Source organism: Marmota monax, unplaced genomic scaffold (assembly GCF_021218885.2).
Source record: "Marmota monax isolate L192 unplaced genomic scaffold, Marmota_monax_Labrador192_F-V1.1 WCK01_AAM20220418_F8-fsc00137, whole genome shotgun sequence".
Lineage (NCBI taxonomy): Eukaryota > Metazoa > Chordata > Mammalia > Rodentia > Sciuridae > Marmota > Marmota monax.
In genome coordinates, this window is record NW_026692854.1 from 565,404 (window position 1) to 576,152 (window position 10,749).

General features: G+C 41.2%; 1 protein-coding gene across 1 annotated transcript; it reads right to left on the minus strand.

Annotated features, from left to right (window-relative positions):
• Nucleotides 1-1,150: 1,150 nt before the first annotated feature.
• Nucleotides 1,151-9,261, minus strand: Acod1 (aconitate decarboxylase 1). The gene is made up of 5 exons (XM_046449485.2): nucleotides 9,159-9,261; nucleotides 5,895-6,056; nucleotides 4,963-5,052; nucleotides 3,393-3,598; nucleotides 1,151-2,550 (listed from the first exon to the last, which is right to left on the minus strand). Exons 1-5 carry the CDS (start codon nucleotides 9,168-9,170, stop codon nucleotides 1,599-1,601), a joined length of 1,422 nt encoding a protein of 473 aa, XP_046305441.1. The 5' UTR covers nucleotides 9,171-9,261; the 3' UTR covers nucleotides 1,151-1,598.
• Nucleotides 9,262-10,749: the final 1,488 nt, after the last annotated feature.

A 10,749-nucleotide genomic window follows, 5' to 3' on the forward strand; every position in this document is an offset into this window, starting at 1 on the left:
GTGTGAGGCACTGGGTTCGATCCTTAGCACTACATACAAAAATAAATAAAATAAAGGCATGCTATCCATCTACAACTACAAAAAAAAAATTAAAAAAAGAAATTTCAACATGCACACTTATCAACCAATAGTCAGAGTTAAGAGCTTTGCCTTTTTTTTTTTGTAAATAACACCAGAAATTTAGCACACGTTATGTATGATTGCTAATGTTGCATTATTTTAGTTCCATGTGACAATGAACTGTATGAAATAACAATGATTATTTCATATATAATGTATGATATATAATTTAATATATAATGTATGAAATAATATTATATATATTATATCATACATTATATATTACATTATATATATATATATATATATATATATATATATTAACTGTATGAAATAACACAACTTTTATTTTATACAGTTAATATATAATTACCTGCACATCTGACTGCTCCCCTTTTTATTCTTTCTTGCTTCTCTGACTTATTCGTGACATTTTTCTCAAAAACTTTTTGTACTAAAAGGTGGTATGTATTGTAAAGTATATTGTAAAGGTTAAAACCATGATTCTCCAGACTTTTCCAGACTGCTGGAAACAGAAGCCAAGGGCTACTTGGTAACACTCTCAGAGATACATCAAGCAGAGGCAGGATCAAACCAATTGATCCCACAAAACACCCCTTATGCTGTGGAGGGACAGGCAATACCCATTGTCAGAGAAATCTGTGGTGGCACAATAGACCATAGCCCCACCCCTGTGGCGCAAACAGCATACAGGGTCATCTTTCTCTAAAGCCTGAAGGTTCATTAAGTTCATAAATAATTACTCTGAAAAGATTACAAGCAAATCACAGGTAACTTAATATTCACCTTTTTTTTTTGGAATGCTTATAAAATCATTTTTTCTTGAATATTTATTGTCTTAATTAAGGCAATTTGGATAGTCCTACAAAATTTATAGCACAAGACTCCTTGCAAATATACAAGGTGGACTCTTTCCACCTTGCTGCGGAGAAGTGCACCACCATGAATTCAGAAAACCGGGCGAGGGGCGATGGGGGGATTAATTCTAAAAGACAAACAGACACACATAGAGGGAAAGCTGAGATCAGGTGGGACGTTACACCCTGATGGAGATGTAGTGACACAGAGCTAGCTTGGCATGTTTATTATATAGGTTTTAACATCAAAAGGGCTTTCTCTGAGAAAGTTTCTTGAAAGCGCACAGGTCCAAGGTCAAAGTTCTGGGAAGCCAATTATTCTGATCTTTTTTGCGCTAATAATTCTCTACCCCCAGCAGCTGGGGTCCGAATTCAGGGTCAAGACTGAGTCCAGTGGCAAGCACCGAACCTCCTTTGAACAGGGCATCACCATAGCAACGGGGCCGTCTCACCTTTGCACCAAGAAATCCCAGCGGAGGCTCTCCTGAACCCGGAAAATAAGAGACCTTAATTCAAAGCACGGGCTTCTGACACTTTGCTTTGTACCTGGGCAGACTGGCCAGCAGACCCCGGTTTATAAAGCAAATCACTGACACCCCCACCCTGTGCAAAGTTATTTAGATGCTGATGAGCCTTGGGGGACATTGTGAGGCACACTGATTACATGCTGGATAATTTGGAAGCCTCTGGAGGAGAGGGTCCTTTCAGAAGTGTGGTGAGCACAGAACAGACTTCTAGGTCTTCCAGCTTTTCTACTGACTTTATGAGACTTTCCGCTGTGTGGCAGGACAGCGTCTTGGAGGCATTGTCTCTGAACTTTTCCTGTAGGTCCTCCTGGCTCAGTGGTTTCCTCCAGTGCCCATAGAAGGTATCTGAGCGCTCGGTGAAGGTGGCTCCGCCCTGGAGGGTGACGCTCATCTCACAGTACAGTGTGTTGAAGCTTGGCAGGTTGTCCGAAGGGTGCTCCAGCTCCACTTTCCTGAGCAACTCTCTGACCTGCGGCCTATTGATCTGCTGTATTTGGAACGAAGGGACAGTAATGCCACCATCCAGCAGCATGGCACAGGCCACATACTGGAAGGAATGACGGGCTTCGTGCTCCGTGTCTGGGAAGGGCCTGTTTACGTAAGGGACGTCTGGAATCCTGAGCACAATCCTCTCGATGTGGTCAGCAGGAAGCAGGTCTCTATCCGAACGCACAAGGTGCTTTCTCACAGATGCGGCTGCATCTGCCACCCAGTGGGTAGCCAAGTGTGCAGGGAAACGCTTGAAGGCCACGTCCTGCTGGTCCAGCAGCCAAGCATGAGAATCCAGACTTGGAAGGACTTTGGGGGAATAGTTGGTATAGAAGGCGCCAAACCCTGTCTCCAAATCCAAGATCTGCTTGTTTCCTTGGAGACCCATCATTGCCAGAAAAGAGGCTTCTATTCCGTGTCTGGCAGCGTTGCCCATATGAAGGGGCTTGGTCTGAGTGGCAGCATTTGCCATAGGTGCCCCAGCATAAGAAACAGCAATAGCCAGGGCCTCTCGGCACTCTGTCAGGCTGAGCCCTAAAAACTTGGATGCAGCAGCAGCACTACCCAAAGTTCCCACCAGGGAGGGGGGATGAAATCTGAAAAGCAAAACAGAATTGGAGGTTTGAAAACTTCATCCACCAGGGGGCAGTATTTCATAGTGTTCAAGAGCAATAATTGAGTCATACTGCCCCAGTTCAAATCTCTGCTCTTCCACTTAATAGCTGTGTGATCTTAGTAAAACTATTCAGTTTCTCGGAGATAAAAATAGTGTCTATGCATAAGGCTTGGGAGCTTTTAATGAATTCACATGTTTAGAACACTAACTTCAGGAAAGTTCTTTATAAATGGTACTATTATTTCCAGAAAGGCAGAAGTTGCTGATTGCTGAAATAACTTTAAGAATTGAGGGCCTTGTAGAAACTGAAAGTTCACTACCTGGTATTCCAATGTATTCCTCTCCTAGCAGGATGGAGCTCATGGCAAAATAAATGTTATTGAACTATATGATTAGCCAATATTTGGCCATTTTTGATCTATGGGGTGAACAGTCAAGGTTAGGATATTCTGAATGCTGTAATTAGTCTGAAGGATCCTTTGAATATCAGAGTAGATTGTGCTCTGAGGATGAGATCAGGAATACTCAAAGTATCATGAATGCTACAATTAGTCACCTTGGGATGAGAGGCCCCAATTTATTTCATGGACTGGATTGTTTCATAGGCTTTTTAAATCCAAAGGAAGTTTTCACTAGCACTTCTGAAACCACACTCCTGTATATTGACATGGGGTTTGGTAAGTGACTGGAATTGCCTTATCCACCAGCATTGATGTTAACGTCTTCAGCTGAGCTAGCTTCTAAGCCAGAAAGCTCTACAGATATAACCTGGCAGGTGAAGCAGATGTGGCTGCTTGCCCATGGGGCAAATTCTCTCCATACCTCTTTGGTATGTCACTGGCTTCCTTCGAGAAATGCATTAATCGGCCTTGAACTTCAATACCAACGTTGAAAGCCAGCAGCAGGTCGAGGCCAGAAAACTTTGATCTTTGAGGCAGGGCTTCTGATAAAGCTGTGAGGACAGGAAGAACAGCCCCCGAAGGGTGGGTGGCAGGGTGCCATGTGTCATCAAAATCCATTGAGTGAATCTGCATAAATAGACAAACAAAACCCTCAAATTTTCCCTGAATTTGTCATCTTTGGGATCAGCAAAGGGTTAATTTAGCAATAACCTTGTTTGCTATAAGATTTTTTTTCAGTCTGATTCCCTGAAATTAAAACCTGAGATTTAGCTGTGATTCTTTTTTCTTCTTCTTCTTTTTTAAATACTTATTTATTTATTTTAGTTGTAGTTGAACATAACATCTTTATTTTATTGATGTGGTACTGAGGATGGAACCCAGGGCCTCACACATTTGAGCGGTCTACTGCTGAGCCACAACGCCAGCCTGTAACTGTGATTCTTAATCACATTTCTGGGCCCTGGTTCTTGTTCCTCTGCCCAGAGGAGAGCAGGACCTTGGAGAGGAGCTTGTGAGCCCCAGGATCTTGCCTCTTGCTAGAGCTACTGGAAAGATTCATATTTCCTTTAAAAGCAGATCTTGTCTTTTCTGTGTCCCCCACCCTTTAAACAATTGACACTAAAAGTTTACTATCATCCATTTCATATCAGGCCATATGTTTCGGTATCTCTTTGTTGTGAAATAATTTCAAATTTTCAGAGAAGTTGTAAGAACAGCACACTCAAACCTAAGTCATTATTTTGCTGTAGGGTTTTCTTCTTCTTCACTCCACCCATTGTTTTTTTCTCCCATATATGAAATAATAATAACCAGTAGTTGATTTTTAAATAGATTTTACATCCATTTGATGTGACTGGTGTGTTTCCTACTGTCAGTTGGGCATTTATTCCTGAACATGTCATTGGGTCTGACTGTTGTATTCTGGATTACTGTCACCATAAATCACAAATACATCTTGGAAATCCCAATATGTTCATGTCTAAATTACATCTTGTAGACTTTTCCTGACACACAGAAAAAAAACCACAAAAATCATGTGTCAGATGAGAAGTGCTGATTTTTTCATTCAGAAAATATAAACACCATATGAACATTTTTTCTTTCTTAATAAATACCTGTTGAATGAATGAAAATAGCATTGCTAGATGGAAACTTTTGTTCACAATGGAAAGAATTGAGAAGAAAATATGTTGGGTTTTATAATTTTTTGCTATACATATCCAAGGTTTAGAGTTGGAATACCTTGAAGGTCTTTTTAAATCTAAATCCTTTCATTTTCTCTACTTCACAATTTTTTTGAAAAGCATACATTTATTGTAAAAATGTGAAAACTGAAATAACTGCCTAGGAGAGAAAGGGCAGGCCACTTCATCTCTCTGAACTTCAATGAGCTCATATGTAAAATAAGAAAGATAATTTCTAAGATATTTTCTGGCTCTAAAATTATGATGATAGTCTAGTATTTGAAAAGACACTGTAAACATCCTTACAGCGACACTGTTAACAAAGGCAGCATATGTGGGTGGGAGCCTGAAGTCTGGCTGACCCCAAACAGTGCTGGAGATATTGGAACTGTAGATCTGGAATAGAAGAACATAGGTCAGTGACACAGATAGAGCACGACACACCAAGTCAGCATTTCAAGAGGGACTCTTTGTGGAGACATTTTGTTCATAGTCCTTAAATGAACCCAGTGATAGAAGTTTTTAGTCATTGGAATTCTCTCTACCTTGTAGAAGAATGTGGAACCTTACCCAAAGAAGGGAGAGATGGTATTGCTCAATCCAAGATTGTGATCTGGAAGTGCTTCAGGAAAGTGAGGCTAAATTTATCGTTGTTTATTCTTGGGGTAAATACTGGGGATTAACCATCCATGCCAAGTGCATCCTGTGGAGAGTGGCTGCTACATCTGTACATACATGTTCACTCTGCTCAGAGTCCTTGACCAGCCTTCCCACAGACAATCTTAAAGTCTTTGCAAGAATGAATGCTCTGTGGTAGGTGCCTTTGCTTCTATGATTTTTGGGTTAAAACGTACTTTTGGTTGTAATAATAATCTATGAGAAATTACTGGTGAATAGTTTTTCAACAGTAACATAGCAAAAGATATGAATGAATTTTTAAAATCAGATAATGAAATAGAATCACAAAACAGTATAGAACAATGATATATACATTGAGCATTATCTATAAAACTAAGTATAGGGGACTGGGACTATAGCTCAGTGGTATAGTGCTTGCCTAGCATGCATGAGGTGCAGGGTTCAGTATTGGGGAGTACTGCAAAACAACAAAACAAACATCACCACCACCAACAAAAACCAAGTATAGAATAAACAGAACACATGCACACATCTCTCAGTCTATCCCAGAGCAGGCATGCACACATATTTGATTGTAGTTTAAACTTTGAGTCTCTTACTTTACTGTATTGGCTGGCTTTGTGAAACACTTCTGTGCTGGTTCCCAGGAACCCAACACCCAGAGTATCCAGAATCATCCTCTTGCTCCTCTGAATAACTCCATCAGTCAGGTGTCCCACTTTTAAGCCGTGGATCAAGGTGGCAAAGCTTTCTGTGACAGACTTCATATAGGGAAGAGGGTTAGAACAGAGCTACACTCCACTTTGTATTTGCATACTTTTTTTCTACAGGAGACCTTAAGGGAAAGAGTTTTGCTCCACTAGAGAAAACCCAGTTGATAAAATTTAGTTCTATTTCTAAAAAAATGATGTGTACCAAGCACTTCTGCATGAGGCCCAGGGATGTGGAGATGCACAGCCAGGTTCTGTCCTAAGTGGAGATTAGTGAGCAGATGATGACAACAGAGCATGGTGGGCGATGGTGGAAGGAAGCACAGAGGGTCTGAGGGGGAGGATGGGGGGACTTCTCACCCATGAAATGAGAATGGCTGGAGGTGGACTGCATGCAGACAGCTAAGAGCTGCCATTATTAGAGGCAGGCCAGGTGCCGTGCAGAGTATTTCAGACACATTATCCATTTAATACCCAAAAGTGTCTAGGTTGGTGCTTGACCCAGAAGTGTTCCAGAAAAGTGCTGCACTTAGCAGATGAGGAGACTGAGACCTACAGAGTGTAAGTCACTATTTTTCACAGCTCCTAAGTTGTGGAATCTGGATATAAACCCCTGTAGGTCTAACTCCAAAATCAGGGCATTTAGCTAGTAAGCCCACATTTCCTTAGATGTTGTTTGAGGAACATGGACATCAGGACCACCTGGGATTCCTTTTCGAAAACCAACATTTCTGGTCCCCCCAGACCACCACAATTAGACTCTCTCCAGAACCAGATCCTTTGGAAGCCTAGCATGGGGATTCACTTTTCTGTCAGATCTCTATGTGTTTTTTTTTTTTTTTGTCTGTGTGTGTGTGTGGAGCTGGGTATCAAATTAAGGGCCTCATGTACTGCTGAGCTACACCCCCAGCCTTCTAGAAGATTCCTAAGTGCTCTAGTGCTGTTATGTTCAAAATGGTACTATGCAATTTGGCATTTAAAATATGGCTAGTCCAAACCAGGATGTGTCATAAGAATAAAATGAACACTGGATTTTGAAGACTTAGAAGAAAAAAAAGAATATAAAGTATTTCAATAATTTAAAACCATAGATTACATGCTGAATCAATGTTTGACATTAATATCAACATTTCTATATTATGATAATATAGATGCATCAATTTCTTGTTACTTTAAAAAATATGGCTACTGGAAAAGTTGACATGATACAGTGAGCTGGAGAACCACTGTCTGCTCTTTCTTGTTGGTAGGGACTACCTGGAGGCTGCTGGAGATGTGGGTGGAGGCTAAAGGAAGGGGTAGCAGTACAGGCCAGGGCTTGGAGGGGGTGGTGGCAGCATGAATTTGATACACTTTCATTGCAGAGCTGCATGTAGAGTTGATGCAATGGGAAACCATAGTCCTTCTATAAGAAGGTGGAGATTTGATCAGCACTGTGTTTGGAAAGATCTCTTTGGTAATCATGTAGACAATGGATTGGAGTTGGCTAGACAAGAGCAGTTAAGAGGCTGCTGAAGTAGCCCACATTATGGGTGGGGGAATGACAGTGTCACTTGCCAAAAGAGAAGATATTAGAGGAGGAGCAGGCTCTGTGATGATGGGATCCTGCAAACTTGCTGACTCTGAAGTGCCTTGTGTTGATCCCAGTGGGAAGGAACATTCTGCTGCTACCCACAAACCAGACAATGAAAACTTGCAGTATAGGATGATTTGCATTTCATAAGCAGTAGTGAAGTACTTTGTAATTCCTTTAAATATCAATGTCTTCAATGCACAGATGATTCTTTTGTTGTCAACATGTCTTCACAAGACAGCATCTATTATGTATAGTTAAAAACCTCCAATCTTAGGAGGCATTTCATTATATGCCTGCTACTTAGTGCCACTTGGTGAATGATAAGTGGTTTCTCTTCCCTGTCTAAAGACTGCATTTAAAAAAAAAGATTTAAAAAAGAAAAAGACTGCATCATTGCACAACTTCTTTTGTCTCTGAGCATCTGATACCTCATTTACCAATGTTAGTTGCAGGCTGAGGGGTTAATAGAACAGGGGTTCTTAGTGCCCTAGCACTGAACTCAATGTGAGAGATTCCCAGACACCTTAAAGCTACCATTTGTAGATGAGGTATCTGATGTAATGATGTGATCATTAGAGCAGGGATGGGAAGCCCCTTATCATTTAGCAAGTGACACTGAGTGCCAGGCACATAATGAAATGCCTTGAACCACTGAAGGTTTTTAACTGTGTGTAATAAATGTTCTCTTGAAAAGACATGTAGACAACAAAAGAATCATCTATGCATTGAAAAACTTGATATGTATTCAAAAGTCAGCCCTTTAGGGTTGGATCTGAATCTGGGTTGCTTTCTGGGGACAGGTGTATGCCTGGGGAGCAAGCAGGGGTGCTAACATGGTGTCCAGGAGGTGGGTGGAACATCAACCTACAAGAGGCCCTAAGGTGGGGCCCATGGGACCCCCTGACAAGTCCTGAACACCTGTCCCTCTCACCCACAATAAGCCAAAGAACAAAGGGCCCCTCTCTGGCCCTGGGGGGAGGGGAGCATGAGGGAAATTAACACACAGCTGCTCAGCTGTCTGAGTCTTGTCTAAAATGTCTTTCTGATTTGTTTGACTTTCTCATGATCTTCACATCCCTTTTTAGCAAAATACTGTGACTTATGTATAAATTAAGGCACATTATGCAGTCATTTAATAATTAAATTCTCAGATTCTTGTGAACTCACTGTACTAAACTCTCTAGAATGCCAAACCACACATGATGTTTTTTTGCTTCAAAATACATTATCAAGGGACTAATGGGTGGGGACTGTGACAGCAAGCAGATAATTAGAAATGCAACCTGGCTATGTCACAAAGTCTCATAGAACTAAGAGGTTAAAATTCAGTGAGTTTACAATGATCCATTTTCTTCCTAATATGATACATCACAATCATGTCTCTCATTTGTAAAATGCCGATGAGAGCTAACCCATAGTTAATTAGGGAGCCCAGAGGCTATGAGGACAGTTAAAATGCCATTTTTTAAAAGCAGAGCAGGCATCTCTTAATTTGAGAAGGCAAGTGAGGAGATTGAGAAAGGAAGGAGTAAGCTAGAAAGGGGATTTAAGCAAGCCACAAAAAAATGCCACAATACCTTGAGCATCATGCTGTTCTAGAGGAAGTTTGGTGCAGAAGTGAGTTGGAGGAGTGGTTTGTTGACTCTGTGGCTGCCTTTATATCCTTCACTCCTCTCAAGCTCTTTTGCTTTGTTCTAACTCTGGAGTTTCTATTATTTCAACACCTCTCCACTAACTGTACTTCCTCTACAGTAAATTCTGGCACTCACCCGGTAGCTGAAGGATTAAATGAAATTAGGGGGCACAGTAGCCATAACTGTATGGCTACTCACAGGCCACAGAAAAGTCAATTTATGGTAAAATTAGGATTGCCTCCTGTGCCTAGATGTCATACATTAATATGAGAAAAAAAATACTTACACTTTTAACTAGGTGTTTCACTAAAAAAATATGTCCTATGGAAATAAGCACGGAAAGATGGAAAGATTGAAAGAAACACTCACATATACTCTAAATAAAGTTGGACACTTGTTTGTGGCTCAGCTACCTCTCTTTGTGTGTTTCTGTTTTCCTAGTCCTCTGCCTGGCTTCTGGGACATCCTGGCTGCTTGTTCCCCTCCCTGCCATTGCCTGAGTCTACTTTGACACAGCTCGGCCTGGCCTCTTTGCTTATAATCACTCACTGTGGTCTGGCTTGCCTGGACCTGACAGTGCTCACCTGGGCATTTGCCACCTCCTTTGGGCTGCCTAGTCCTGGCCAATTTGTTTGTACATAGAGTAGGCACAAAAAAACAAGTTATCTAAAGTCTGAGTCTGTTGTTCTAGATGGAGTGGAGGAATTTATCTTTGGGGAAGACTGTATTTCAGGTTTGGAGGAAATTTCCAAAAACTTTATGGTTTATCTCAGGCCTAGAGTAGAAGGGAGAGTTTGGGGACAAAGAGAAGCCTTCGTTTGCAGGAACACTTTGAATTTTTTAGGTTTCACTTCGTTTTCCCCTATAGGGATACATGCATTTGGAACTCTAAATCAAACACGGTTTGTGCTAGCTGCTTGAAACTACATATCTACATAAAAATACAAAAGGCTGTTTTTCTTGTGGACAGGCAGTGTTTCTGGGAGATGAGGGTAAGTAAGTAGTCTTTCTTCTCTTGGATAGAGTCTATGGAGAAAGAATGCTGGGACTCAGGATACAGGGCCAAGGGTAGGGCCAGTGGGAGCTCTCTTGGCTTGGTGGGGGTGTTACTAAGGCTATCAGCTAGGAGCTGTGGAGGGAAATGGCCAATAGGAAACTCAGTGTGAAAGGACAGGGGCAGAGAGATTTAGGGAGAAATGAGACCAAATGTGTAATTTGAAGTTTTTTTTTTTTTTTTTTTTTTTTCTCAACATAATTCTCTAATGTTATCTTTATTTTCTTAGGCAAGTTTTTTTTTTAATTTTTATTTTTTTAATATGCCGCACAAACTAGAGTTAGCCGTGTTGTGGGAGATGAAGGCAGAGGAGGCTGATTGTGCATGGAGTCAAAAGAGCTTGGAGAGAGAAGGTCAGGGTTTGAGTCACTGGGAGAAATGACCAACAGCAACCACTGCTTCAAACCCATCACGGCTTGGAGTAGGCTTCCCAAACATGGTCCAGATCAGAGAAACCCAGACAGGTTCAATATTGGCACA